Raw genomic sequence first — 13,776 nt, 5'->3', positions numbered from 1 at the left:
TGAGGGCAGCCCTGACCCGTCCTGACCGCCAAACTGGGTGTTTTTGGCTGAATTTCACCTCACCCAGCAGCCGCCTTTAATTCCAGCCCGGGACGTTTCACAACTCACCAAGGAAGCGGATCCCTTCCTCCCCGCCCCCCCCCCCCCCCCCCCCCCCCCCCGGCGAAGCCCCTTCTCCACGTTGTGCAGCTTGGCTGGGGCCCTAGATCCCTTCTCCTCTCTGTGCCCTGCCCTGCCCCGCGGTGCGCGGTGCGCAACCTCGGACCCTGCCCCTGCCGGCCTAGGCTCTGCGCCCGCCGCCCGCCCGCCGCTCCTCCCCCTGCCCCGCCGCCAATAATCTCCAGCCAATGGCAGGGCCCGGCGCCTGCCCCGCCCCCTCCCCGAGCCTCTGCCCTCGCCCGCCAAGACAGACCCGAGCCAGGACCTCCAGTGCTGCCCAGCCCCTCGCCCCCGTTAGCCCGGCCTCGCGCCCTCCCCCCCACCCCGGCGCCGCCCTGCTGGGCCGAGACAAGCGCCCCCGAGACCCTGGGGCGGGGGCGCCAGGGGTCCGGGCAGCTCTCCCTGGCACTTTCCCTGGTGTCCTTGGCAGCGTGCCTTGCAGATACCAGGTGCCTGGGAAACCTCTACCCCAGCGGGGGTCAGCCTGGTCCCACCCCCTTTTCACAGCCACTTGGAAGTTGGTGGAGGACTCAGCTCTCTGCGGGTTTTCTCCTCTGTGGAGAGGGTTGAAGTGTTGCGTGGCATCTAAGGCCTTTCCCAGCTATGGGCTCTGTTGACCTGGGGGGGGGGATGGTGGGGCCAGAGGGGGATGTACACAAAGGGCAGCATGACTTTGCTTTCTCCTCCCCGGAGGGCCTGGCTCAGGCCAGAGAGCAGAACATATGATCAGTTCTCTCCTGGTGGCGATTCTTGGCCTGCTGTGCACGTCAGAGCCACTTCTCCTGGTCACCTGGCCTGCCCCTGCCCCCTCCTTTACATCCGCCCTTCCCTCCCTGGCACCTCCTGTGACTTGTGCCTTTGGGGCCTTTGGGGCCACCCAGGAGGGCTCATTACAGAGCCAGCCATGGTCACAGCCTTGGGGTCCGGGATAGAGCCGGGGTTGCCAGAACAGGGGAGAAAGTCATTAAGGAGCTCTGTGAACTTGAGTACATTTCTTTCCCTCACTGGGCCTCAGTTTTCTTATCTGTCAAATGAGTTGCGCTAGATCAGTGTTTCTTAAACACCCATTCCGTGGGTTATTAAGAGGCGTCACAAAATAGGAAGGGCTCCACGAACAACTAACTTGGGAAACCCTGGGCTCGAGCGGAATTGACAAAAGTGTTCTTTGAGGGCACTTCTGGGAACCGTTGAGATGCTCAAGTGCATTGGGAGTCTGTGGGAGGGAGGGTGTTAGCCAGTTTCCCGTGATTTTGCCTTTGAGCTTTTCTGTTGCCTCTCCTGAGGCTGGTGTTCCTGGAGCTCACCTTGAGGGCTGCGGGGTGGGGTGCATCGAGGCTTAGTCCCATTGACTGGGCCAGGGGTACCCTGGGCAGTGTCAGGGTCCTTCAGCTTACCGGTACTGCTTCCCGCCCTCAGCTGCCCAACATGTTTGGGAACCTGCGGTCTACGTTCATGGCCCTTATGATCGGCTCGTACGCCTCTTCTGCCATCACGTTCCCAGGAATCAAGGTATTGGACCTGTTTGGGGCGGGGGACCAGTGAGGTCACCTGGGTTTTCTTTTTGCCTAGAGAAACTAGGTGGCGTTGGGTGAGTGGCTGGCATGCCTGGGAACCGTTGTTCCTGCCAGGCAGAGGCCAGTCCCCACCACCGTGGGGCAAGCACTGAAGTGTCATGGGAGGGGCCCAGGCATTGCCGCTGGCCGATGGGTCTCCCTGCTTGCCTCCTTTTCTTTCCTGCCATCCTAGGCCAGGCCTTCGTCCTCTCTTCTGGGCTAGCTCAAGCCTTCCCAGCTGGTCTCCCTGCCTCGGACCTTTCCCCTCTCTGGTCTGGCCTTCACGTGACTTCCAGAATGATTTTAGTTGGAGGCCTGGCTCACACACCTGCCCTGCTTCACTGACAGAATCGAGTCCCTCCATCCTCTTTACAGACATTCAGTGCCCTTGGTCTCTCTGGCCTCAACCACTTTTCCAGCCACATTTCCTTCACCTGCCCTGGAGAGGCTTGTTGCCTTGGTCCAAGGTCATGAAGTTAGTCCATATCAGGCCGCAGCCTGAACAAATCAGCCTGGCAGAATTAGAAGCGGAAGGCCTGAGTTCTAGCTTGGGGGCAAGCTTGGGGCCTCACGCCTTCCTCTGATACCAAATGATAACAAAGCGTGCTTTCAACCGGGCCATAGGATGCCCTTCAGATTCCACCATGGGCGGTGAAGTTTGTTAGTTTAGGAGGCACTTGCTGGGTGCCCCCAAAGGACTTTGAGACTGCATGGGTGGAAGTGGCCATCAGTTGTTCAGGTAGCAGCAGGCATGGGGGGGTGGGAGGGGTTTGAGGAGGCAGATCTTAACACCCACTCACTTGGAGATGTGGTTCTTTGAAGCTCTGTCCTGTCCCCCAGAGAAGAAGAGAGCCTCAAGGCCCAAGGCTGAGGAGGAGCAGGAATTTTCCCAGGCAGCACTGGAGCTCTGGGCAGGAGCCTGAGGAGGGGGCAGATGTCAGTCGTCCCAGGCAGGGAGGACAAGAGGAGGGACACCATCTCTAGGTACCTGGCTTCCCCAGTAGAGGGCTGACGCATTGGCACAGAAGCCCAATCAGTTCCCAGCCCACTTGGGTTGGAAGGCCTTGGGCAGTGCTCTTGCACATGCGCACACGCCCACGCTCCCAGTTGTCCTCCCTGGGAACACCTGTGAAAGGTGAGATAAGGCTTCTCGGTCGGGTTTGTCTTTCCCTCAGGGAAGGTGCCAGGAAGGGGCAAGATACACACAGGCCTGGTAAATCTAGAGCATTACTTTTTCTCTTTTGTACATAAAATGCAATGGCATGTTTGTGTGGAAGCCAACATGTGCGTGGAGTCACAGGCAGGCTTGTGTGCCCTTTTCCGATAATAATTGACATTCCAAAGACCTTCAGCACCCGGGGCGGGGGGGGGGGGGGATTACTTCACGTCTCGTTAGGGGGCTGGGGTGAAAAGGGGAGAGGATGGTGGTCTCCTGGGTCTCTTAACTTCCGGCCTCCACTTCCCATCTGCAAATCAGGCGCAAGGAATGGGGTAGAAGATACCTTGTCTAGGGTCCCTGAGGCCTGGGCTCTGCCTTGGGCTGGGAGAGGTGAGGCCAGGTGGCCCATGGGCCTGCCCCTCCTTCCACAGCTGATCTATGACGCTGGCGTGTCCTTCGTGGTCATCATGTTCACGTGGTCGGGCCTGGCCTGCCTCATCTTTCTGAACTGTGCCCTCAACTGGCCCAGCGAAGCCTTTCCTGCTCCCGAGGAAGTCAACTACACGTGAGTGGCTGTGGAGGGCTGTGTGATGAGGGGGACTCCCCTCCCTGTGGAGGGAGGGGTGGGTGGGGAGTGGGGGGCGGTAATACAATGGACAGAATCAGCTTTGGCCTCTGCTTTCTCATCTGTACAATGGGCGTGATCCTCCCCACCGACAAGCGTTTGAGTAGACGTGGCACATAACGGGCGGTCAAAACACCGCCACTGTTACTCTTTCTGAGTTTGGAGGACGGGAACAGAGTAGGAGGGACCCCAGCAACAGTGCCATGTGTCATACGGTCCCAGGAGGGGGATACAAAGACTCAAATACCCCACCCTTTGTAGGACAGCCTGAATGCTGACTTTTCCCCACCCCCTATCAGTTCAGTGGGGTCAGGGGAGATGTTCCACAAGGAAGCACAGGGGGTGCCTGTCAAAAAGCTGATATTTGAGTGTCTGCTTCGGGCCAGGCCCTGTGCTTAGCAGTCCTACCACCCTCCACAGTCCCGTTAGTGGTTCTTTTATTAACTCCATTCATAACAGAAGTTCAGGGAACAAAGTGACTTTCCTCAAGTCTCACGGCTTGAGTTCGAGCCCCGCATTGGGCTCTGTGCTGAGGGCTCAGAGCCTGGAGCCTCTTCAGATTCTGTGTCTTTCTCTCTCTCTCTGCCCCTCCCCCGCTCACACTCTGTCTCTCTCTGTCTCTCAAAAATAAATAAGCATTAAAAAAACTTTTTTTTATTAATGTTTATTTATTTTTGAGAGAGAGAGGGAGAGACGGAGTGGGGGAGGGGCAGGGAGAGAGGGAGACACAGAATCTGAGCTGTCAGCACACAGCTCAATGTGGGGCTCAAACTCAAAAACCGTGAGATCATGACCTGAGCCGAAGTTGAACGCTTAACCAACAGAGCCATCCAGGCGCCCCTCCAGAGTCTGAATTCTTTTTTTTTTTTTTTTTAATTTTTTAACATTTATTCAATTTTGAGAGACCCAGACAGAGTGCAAGCAGGGGTGGGGCAGAGAGAGGGAGACGGAGAATCCAAAGCAGGCTCCAGGCTCCGAGCTGTCAGCACAAAGCCCAACATGGGGCTGGAACTCACCAACGGTGAGATCGTGACCTCAGCTGAAGTGGAACGCTTAACCAACTGAGCCACCCAGGCGCCCCTCCAGAGTCTGAATTCTTAATGCTGCCTCCATGGCAACAGCCCAAGTGAAAAAGGACTCGCCCACCCTTCACTTACTGGGTGCTAAGCCTGCCCCTGGCCCAGGCTCCGAGTGACAGATGCGAGCCTGCACTAGGCAGCTTGTCAGTGGGCATGTCAGCCAGTGCCAGGTAAAGGGTTGCGCGGCACCCCTAGGGCAGACTGGGATGGACCCCTTGGGCAGGCTGTCGAGGGTGGGCTCTGCGTGGCTGGTTCCCACATTCCCTGGCCCGGCTGCTGGCAGGAAGAAGATCAAGCTCAGCGGACTGGCCCTCGATCACAAGGTGACAGGTGACCGCTTCTACACCCATGTGACCATTGTGGGCCAGCGGCTGAGCCAGAAGGCCCCCAGCCTGGAGGACGGGGCTGAAGTCTTCATCTCATCCCAGGATGTTCGTGGCATCTCAGAAAGCCCTCCTGAGAGTGAGTGTCTGGTCAAGGGGCCAGCCTTGGGTGACAGGTGGGGTGGGTCCTCATGCTTATTAGTGAGCACTCGTTCTCTCCCCTTGTGCTCTATACCCAACACCCCATGATGTAAATAGGTGAGGTTTGATCCCCATTTACAGAATGAGGGGAAATCAGAGCTCAGAGAACTCTACAAGTTCAGACTCGGGGGTACTCTGTTGGATTCCTGCGTGAAGGAGGGGGGGAGGAGCTTCCAGAATGGGGCAGGATCTCCAGGCCTGTGGGACGGTTGGTTTCATCAGGGCTACAGCCTCTGAGCCCCTTGCATCAGGTGCCGCCAGGTTGAGCCAGCTGCGAGGCCCTCCAGCGCCCGGCTGGCTGGCTCCCCCTGCTGGCTGGAAGAGGATCTGCAGCCACCTGCCTGAGCCGCTTCCCAAGGTGTCAGCTCCCAGATGATCGGCAGGTGCACCTGCCCTGGAGTCAGGAGATGGGGAGTCCGGCTCCCCAGTTGCAGGCCGTGTGACTTGGGCAGATCACTTAAGCCTGTTCTGGCTTTCCTTATCTCTGAAACTAGCAGTCATCATGCGCACTGGAGGGGGAAGTTAGCTGTGAGGCTTAAACGGAGCCGTGGATATGGCAGCTCTGTAAATGGCACAAGGCTGTGCAGTCGTGAGGGTATGACCCCACACCCCCACCCCCGCGGAGCCTCCCGTGGCAGAGTGGTGGCAGCCATGAGCTGAGTCCAGCCAACCTGCAGCTTCCAGCCCTGTGAGCTTGAGCAAGTCACTGGGTCAATTTCCTCATCTGCAGAACGTGCCGAGGACAGGGTTGTTGTTCACTTTTGGTAAATGGGAAGGTGCTTAATAAATAGTAGCTAGAGTTATTACCACACCAAGGTATACACCCAGCGGGCAGCTGAAAACGTTCTGTTGAGATCAGTATTAAACTGGGCAAGAACTTGGAGGCCAGTGAATCTGAGCCCTCGTTTCTGAAGGAACCAATCCCCTGAGAGTCACTCAGTGAGTGGCTGAGCCCCTCTAGAACTGCATCAGCTGGGACAGTTGGAGGGAAATGGAAGATCTGGGGCTCAGGGGCGCCCTCTGCTGTCTCTCCAGAGTCTGTCCCCTTCCGCCAGAGCCTCTGTTCCCCCATTTTCCTGTGGAGCCTTCTCACCATGGGCATGACCCAGCTGAGGGTCATCTTCTACATGGCCGCCATGAACAAGATGCTGGAGTACCTCGTGACTGCTGGTCAGGAGCATGGTGAGGTGCTGCTGAGCCCACTGAGGGCTGGGGGCACAGGAGGGTCACCCTGGTGGGCTCCTCTCACTCTGGCTTCTCCCCCCACCCCCCAACAGAGACGGACATCCTGAGAAAAAGGACGGCAGAGACAGGTAGGGGGATAGAAGTTGGGGGCCTGGCCCACACCCGCCCCACTGGTGCCCACTCCACAGGGAGCCTGGGCCCAGCCTTGTAACTCTGGGCATTTGGGGCATCTGAGAATCTGGGGGTCAGAGGGGGGCTATTCTGGCACTGCTTCTCCTACACCGGAAGTGGGTGACAGTGCCCACCGGGCTGCTGGCCTTGTTCGTGCCAGCTCCTGACTCCACTTCTCTTCCCGTCCTGCCCAGTTGGGTTCTACTCCTCCATCTTTGGGGCCATGCAGCTGTTGTGCCTTCTCACCTGCCCCCTCATTGGCTACATCATGGACTGGCGGATCAAGGACTGTGTGGACGCCCCCACTGAGGGCAGTGCCCTCGGAAACGCCAGGTGACCTGTATAGGGATGGTGACAGCTTTTTGTTTTTCATGTGCTTTCACACCCGGCTTCTCATTTCCTTCTCCTGAGAGCCCTGGGAGAGCAGGAATATCTCCCCATTTTACAGATGAGGAAACTAAGGCTAAGGTGGGCATAGCTCACTTGATCATAAGGATAGCTGAGGTCGAGTGCTGACCGTGGACTAGGCACCTTGCATTGTCTTACGGAGTCCTACAACAGCTCTCTGAGGGAGGTATGTTATCCTCACTTCACAAAGCTGACACGCAGAAAGGTTAAGCAACTTACCCAAGATCGCACAGCTCGTAGTAGCATGTTCCGGAACCTATGTTGTAAAGGGTATACTCAAAAACCTTCTTATGGCTAGAAAGAGAGAGCGTTGGAATATCAGGCATCTATTGCTGTATCGCAGATTAGCCCCAAAGCTGGGCATCTTTAAACAGCTAACGTTTCTTGTCTCATGTAGTTTCTGAGTCAGGAATCTGGGAATGACTTAGCTGGGCGTTCTGGCTCAGGGTCTGTCTGTCTGAATCTGTTTGGGCTGGTGTAACAAAATGCCACACACTGGGTGGCTTAAAAACAATAGACACTTACTTATTACCGTTCTGGGGCCTGGAAGCCTCAGATCAGGGAGCCAGTGGTTGACCGAGGACCTTCTTCTGGGCGGCTATCTTCTTGCTGTGTCCTCACATGGCCTAAGGACTAGGGAGCTCCGTGGGGCCTCCTTTTTAAAGGCACGAATCCCATGATGAGGGCTTTCCCCTCGTGATTTAATCAGCCACCAAGACCCCCACCTCCTGATACTGCCAGGTTGGGCATGAGGATTTTAGCATGTGACTTTCGGGGGGACACAGTCATTCAGAGCACCGCAGGCTCTCCAGCTGTCAGCCAGGCCTACAGATATCTGAGATATTGACCGAGGTCAGAGAATCTGTTCCTGAGCTCACTCAGGTGGCTCTTGGCAGGAGGTTTGGCCCCTCTCCACCTGGGTCTGTCCCGAGGGCTGCTCACCACAGAACAGCTTCCCCCAGCAAGGGGTCTAAGGGAGGGAGACAAAGACAGAAGCTTCTGTGTCCTTCACAGCGAAATCTCACAAGTGACATTCCATTGTTTCTGTCATATTCTGTGGGTCGTCCAGAGTAACTGGTACAGTGTAGGACGGGACTACACAGGACATGGGTAGCAGGAGGTGGGGCCAATGAGGCCCATCTTGTTGGCTGGAGACCACAATTGGGTCTTGAACCCGGGTCTTCTGGGTTCTTTCTGTGTTAATCCAAATAGTTCCTGTTTGTCCTGAGAGGACAGGAGAGAAGGCAGCTAAGGAACAATCTCGTGGCTTCCCTCCCCAGCATCGGTACTCCAGCCCGGGCACCCTGCCCATGGCCCCTGATGGCAGGGTCATCTGTCTAGGATAGATGAGCATCTCGGCCTGCTGGCCTCTCCCCTGGAGTGTGCCAGAGAGGGGCCTGCTGGGTAGTCCGGGGCCAATCTGCTGTCCCCGGAGTGGCATCTACTTTTGTCCAGGCTGATGGGCAGAGATGCTTCCATAGAGGCGTCCGATTGGAGACAGTGTGAGAGCTTCCGGTTCGCCACCTTCCTTCCTATCCTTGATTCTCAGGCTTCAGTGTGCGTGAGACGTGCCTGGGCTGTTTGTCAGAATGCAGCTTCCTGGGCCCAGCCTCTGAGATTCTGGGGTGGGAGCCTGGAATCTGCATTTTAAAGAAAGCCCTGAGGTGATGCTGGGGTAAAAGGTGGGGGAGCCACGCTTTGAGGAACACAGGGCTGGGGGAGTGGTTTGCTGCCTTTGTCGCCCCCACGGCAGAGGCCCGGGAGAAGAGGGGAAGGCCAGGCGGGGAACCAGGCAGCTGCTGGGGACGTGGAGGCAGCAGCCGGTGACATCCTGTTCTCCTCAGGGATGGGGTCGCCACCAGGTCGGCCAGACCGCGCTACCGCAAGATCCAGAAGATCACCAATGCCATCAACGCCTTCACCCTGACCAACTTTCTGCTGGTGGGGTTTGGTGTCACCTGCCTCATCAATAGCTTACACCTCCAGGTACCCACCTCTGTCCTCCCCCGTCTCCCTGCCTCCCAGGACCCCTCCGAAGGGCCATTTCGCCCCATGCCTGCCTTCCAGGAAGCCAGGTTCTTGTCCTCTGGGTCTGTCTTCTGGGTCTCTGGGGCCCCCCGGGGGGGTATTCCAGGGATTGGGTGGGCAAGGGCTCCACGCGGCTTCGTGTCGCCGGCCACCCTCCCTATCCTGCCTCCAGCCTCCACACCTGCTCTCACCTCTTCCCTCTCTCTTCTTGGTTTCAGTACGTGACCTTTATCCTGCACACCGTGGTTCGAGGTTTCTTCCACTCAGCCTGTGGGAGCCTCTATGCTGCAGTGTGAGTCAGCCGCTTCCTCCCCCAAAACCCGAAGAGAAGAATCCCCGAGCAGAGTCGAAATGGCCCCGCCCACCCCGTCATGCCCCTCTCCGCTGCCTCCCAGGAGTGCTGACCTCTTGGAGTCGGTGGGGCGCTGGGAGGCCACCTGGTGGGCTGATGGTGGGGCTGCCCTCTCCCGGCATCTCATCTCGGGTGGTGGGGTCCCTGCCTCTTCAAAGGTAGCCTGCCACCAGGGAGTCCTCCCTTAGAGGAAGCCAGGATTCTTCTTCTTCTTCTCCTTCTTCTCCTTCTCCTTCTCCTTCTCCTTCTCCTTCTCCTTCTCCTTCTCCCTCTTCTCCTTCTCCTTCTTCTTCTTCTTTTTTTTTTTTAAAGTTTATTTATTTTGAGAAAGAGAGAAAGAGAGAACAAGCTGGGGAGGGGCAGAAAGAGAAGGAGACAGAGGATCCGAAACCAGCTCTGTGCTGACAGCAGAGAGCCCAACGCAGCGCTCGATCTCAGGAACCGTGAGATCATGACCTGAGCCGAAGTTGGACGCTTAACCAACTGAGCCCCCCCCCCCCCCCCCGCCACGTGCCTTGGTCCTACGTCTGCTCTCCTCTCTCCCCCGTCAGCCCTGTAGATTTTCCAGATTGCAGCCTGCCTTATGACTCTCCTGCTCCATCTGGAGCAGCCCCCGGTTCCCTCTCCCCTCACCCTTCTGGTTTCCACTGCCAGTGCTGCTGGGGGACTCCCCGGGGTGTGTAATGAGCAACGGCAGTGACAGTTGTCACCATTACCAGGGGCTTCTTCAAAGGCAGGCATGGTGCAGGACACCTGACCAGGGTCAGCAGAGGGCAGCCCGTCTCCTTCACCTGCTCAAGCTGGAGCCTTGGAGTGAGGCTTGGCTCTTCCCTTCCTCACACTCCATGTCTAGTCCTCCGCGGTCCCGCTGTCCACAGACCCCGAATGCGACCCTCTCCTTGTCTCCACCGCCACCCCCTGCCCTGGCTGGGCGCAGCAGCTCCTGGCCGGGTCCCTGCATCTGCTCTCGCCTCCCTCGGTCTATTTAAGTTTATTTATTTATTTTGAAAGAGAGAGAGTGGGAGAGAGAGAATCCCAAGCAGGCTCTGTGCTGTGAGCATGGGGCCTGATGCAGGGCTCAGACTCACAAACCATGAAATCATGACCTGAGCTGAAACCAAGAGTCTGATGCTTAACTGACAGAGCCACCCAGGTGCCCCCTCCCTTGGTCTATTTTTAACACAGGGGCTGGAGACACCTGCTGGGACATAAGTCTTTTTCTGTCACTCCATGGCTTCCTGCCTTGTTTCTGAGAAAAAGCCAGAGGCTTTGTTATGGCTTAACAGGCCCTACAAGTTCTAGCTCCCCCACTCCCCCACCCTGGGCCCTGTCTGCTCTCTTCACCCCCCTTCCCCCTTCTCTCACTCTGCTGCGGCCTCTTCATTTCTCAGAAACCCCAAGTGTGTCCCCTCCTTAGGCCATTTGCACTTCCTGTTCCCTCTTTCTAGAACAGTCTCCCTCCAGATAGCTGCAAGGCCCACAGTTACCTCACCTTCTCCAGGTCCGTACCCAGGGTCCCCTTGTCAGTGAGGCCTCTGCTGGCCATCCTGTCCACGGTGGCAGCCCCCTGGACGCCCCCACCTGCTTTCTCCACCCTACGTCTCTCCTTGGCTCCCTTCACAAACCAACAATCTATGTGTGTATCTTGCTCGTTGTCCGACTGACACCGGCCCCACCAGAAAGCCACCTCTACAAGGGTTCGGTTCAGTGCTGAATGTGCATGCACCTTAGAATGGCACCTGTCACGTGGGAACTCAGTGAATCCTTGTCAAAAGAATAAATGAACCGCCCAGTGAGGTCAGTGCTATCTCGGTTATTAGTGGAGGAAGTGGGTCTCCGAGAGATTGCGTAACTTGCTGTTATCACACAGATAGTAGTTGGCAGAAGCCAGCTTAGTGGCCCCGAAGCCGCAGCACACAGCTTTGAGGCAGAGTCCAGAAAGCACAGGCAAAGAGGCTTTTTTTTTTTTAATTAAAGTTTATTTATTTATTTATTTATTTGGAGACAGGGAGGGAGAGAGTGTGCGTGTGCGCGCACAAGTGGGGGAGGGGCAGAGAGCAAGTGAGAGAGAGAGAGAATCCCAAGTAGGCTCCACACTGTCTGCACAGAGCCCGATGTGGGGCTCGAACTCACAAACCGTGAGATCGCGACCTGAGCCGAAATCAGGAGTCGGATGCTTAACTGACTGAGCCACACAGGTGCCCTGCAAAGAGGCTCTTAAGTTCCACCCTGCCCGCCTAACCTGGGGGTGGGGGGGAGTCTGGCACAGGGGGCTGGACTGGAGAGGGCCACGTGCCCGTCCTAACTGGCCTACCTCTTCTTGACAGGTTCCCGTCCAACCACTTTGGGACGCTGACGGGTCTGCAGTCCCTCATCAGTGCTGTGTTTGCCCTGCTCCAGCAGCCGCTTTTCATGGCCATGGTGGGACCCTTGAAAGGAGAGCCCTTCTGGGTGAGAACTGCGGGTGGCGTGGGGGTGGAGAGCAGGAGCCCCTTTCCAGGGGGCTGAGGGGGAGGGGCTTTGAGGTGACAGAATCCCTCACTCATCTCTCAGACTGAAGGTCTCTGATCTGGGGGCTCCCCAGCTGGCTGTCCCTCACAACCCGTCACAGCACATTAAAAATACAGATTCCCCAGCCAGCCGCATCAGCATCCCTCACCCTGGGCCCAGGAGTATCTTTGTGCTAAGCCTCCGGGTGCCTTGTGAAGTGGCCTAGCTCTGATGCAGTCCAGTTTCACCCAGTGCATGGATCCTTTCTCCAGCACCTCTGGAAAGGGGTTCCAACAAACCCTCTCAACACCCTCAGTGATGGGGCAGCAGCCATTGGTATGGTCAGAAGGGCTTTTCCTTACCCAGAACTGACATCTGCCTCCCTATAGCTGACCTTCTGTCTGCCCTGTGGGGCCACCTGTCCCGTAACCTTTCTCCCACAAGAATGATGGAGAAAGCGTAGCCACCCTTTAGTGAATGCTCACCAGGTACTGACAGCCCTGAGGAGGGACTTAGAGTCATGGCGATTTGCCCAAAGTCACACAGCGAGAAAGGCAGAGCCGGGTGTGGACCGCGGCCCAGTGCACGTGAGGGCCACTGCCCTGGGCCTCCTGTCCTCCGGCTGCGTGCCTTGGCTCCTTTAACTGCCTTCGAGTCTCTTCTCAGCACCCGCAATGGGATCCCCTTGTCAGCATCCTCAGAGGTCATGGTTCCCAGCCCAGAAGCTTCCATGTCAGAAAGTGGCCCAGACTGCCTCAGTAGCTCCCCAGAGGGCGCCAGCTGGTGTGGGCACCAGCCTCAGCCAGGGTTCCAACTAGGCTAAGAAACTTTACGAGGTCGTTGAACATTAAATGAGATATTGGTGGAACAGTGACTGAACATTGGAAGCGCTAGCTATATTTATCATTGTGGCCCACGACCTGAGTACAAATGGCTGCCTTCTCCTCTCTGCTGAAGGTTAAATGGGAGGGCCCTTGAGGGTGATGGGGGGAAGCGGGTACCTGTTTGACTCTTGTCTTTCTCCTTGCCCTAAAGGTGAATCTGGGCCTCCTGTTATTCTCACTCCTGGGATTCCTGCTGCCTTCTTACCTCTTCTACTACCGTGCCCAGCTCCAGAGGGAGTACGCCACCGACTGGGAGGGCCCAAAGAAGGTGCTTGGAAGTTCCGAGGTGACTGCCTAGACCCCTGCAGCCAAGGGACCCAGATGACAGGCCAAGGCCTGAGCTACCAAAGGGAATGACTTGCCGGAGTCCGGCTCCAGCAGGTCCAGGGGTTCCCGAAGGATGAACGGCGTTGGCGAAAAAGTGAAAATAAAACAAAACTAGAATAAAAAACTAAAATAAAAACGGACACAGACAACAGCAGTGTGTTGAACTGGCCGATTTATTGTAGCAGACGTGGCACGATATGTGCTAGTGATTTCCTTGGAGCATTCGTCATCTATGTTTTTCTAACATCGCCTAATTTTAAAAATGTTCCTACGTGTAGTCAACCTTTAAGAAATAACGTGGCGATTTTCTCGTAAAGTTCCCGCATACCCTTTGATTATTGATTAATTTCTTACCTTATTCCATTATGCATCTGCGTTTATCTATAATCTACAAAGCATTTGCTTTGCTGTTCTCGTGAAAGGCCCTCCATTTCTCGACGCCTCAAGTGGAACAGTTATGGGGACATGACCTCCTAACCACATGAGGCCAGAAGAACAATGTGTTTGCCTCGGTCCGAGGTGCCGGGAAGGGGCCGATAGGGCCTTAGAAACCCATGCCTCACACATTCTCAGAGAGACAAGGCACCTAGGAACTAAGGAACCATTCTGTACCTTAACTGACTAGGTTCAGTCACCATCTGGAATGCCTCCAGGGGGCCAGGTGGGCCTAGGGGTTGAAGTCACCTGTGCCCAGAGATACACTCCTTAGTTGCCCGAGTGGGGCAAATCCATATCCATATGTCTCAAATCCATATGTCTCTCCTTTACAGGCCCTCTTTGCTGGCAAATGCATGAGGCCATCCTTCCTGCAAGTGGAGGAGTCTCCACAGGG

At 56.4% G+C, this 13,776-nt stretch overlaps 1 protein-coding gene across 12 annotated transcripts in view; it reads left to right on the top strand.

Moving 5' to 3' along the window:
- The window catches only part of SLC43A1 (solute carrier family 43 member 1), a 32,357-nt gene extending 19,259 nt beyond the window's left edge, over positions 1 to 13,098 (top strand). For 11 of the 12 annotated variants that reach the window (XM_058689023.1, XM_058689024.1, XM_058689022.1 and 8 more), the window contains 10 exons: positions 1,576 to 1,668; positions 3,303 to 3,436; positions 4,859 to 5,037; positions 6,135 to 6,281; positions 6,377 to 6,412; positions 6,650 to 6,788; positions 8,708 to 8,849; positions 9,110 to 9,183; positions 11,571 to 11,694; positions 12,769 to 13,098. In XM_058689023.1, coding sequence (XP_058545006.1) covers positions 1,576 to 1,668; positions 3,303 to 3,436; positions 4,859 to 5,037; positions 6,135 to 6,281; positions 6,377 to 6,412; positions 6,650 to 6,788; positions 8,708 to 8,849; positions 9,110 to 9,183; positions 11,571 to 11,694; positions 12,769 to 12,915 — 1,215 coding nt within the window. In that variant the 3' untranslated portion in view covers positions 12,916 to 13,098. Of the gene's footprint in view, positions 1 to 332; positions 609 to 1,575; positions 1,669 to 3,302; positions 3,437 to 4,858; positions 5,038 to 6,134; positions 6,282 to 6,376; positions 6,413 to 6,649; positions 6,789 to 8,707; positions 8,850 to 9,109; positions 9,184 to 11,570; positions 11,695 to 12,768 lie in introns of those variants that run through there. The other variant, XM_058689025.1, reaches the window with a different exon arrangement.
- Positions 13,099 to 13,776: the final 678 nt, after the last annotated feature.

The sequence above is a fragment of the Neofelis nebulosa genome, chromosome 10, assembly GCF_028018385.1.
Source record: "Neofelis nebulosa isolate mNeoNeb1 chromosome 10, mNeoNeb1.pri, whole genome shotgun sequence".
Taxonomy (NCBI): Eukaryota; Metazoa; Chordata; class Mammalia; order Carnivora; family Felidae; genus Neofelis; species Neofelis nebulosa.
This window is presented reverse-complemented; position numbering and strand designations above follow the sequence as displayed.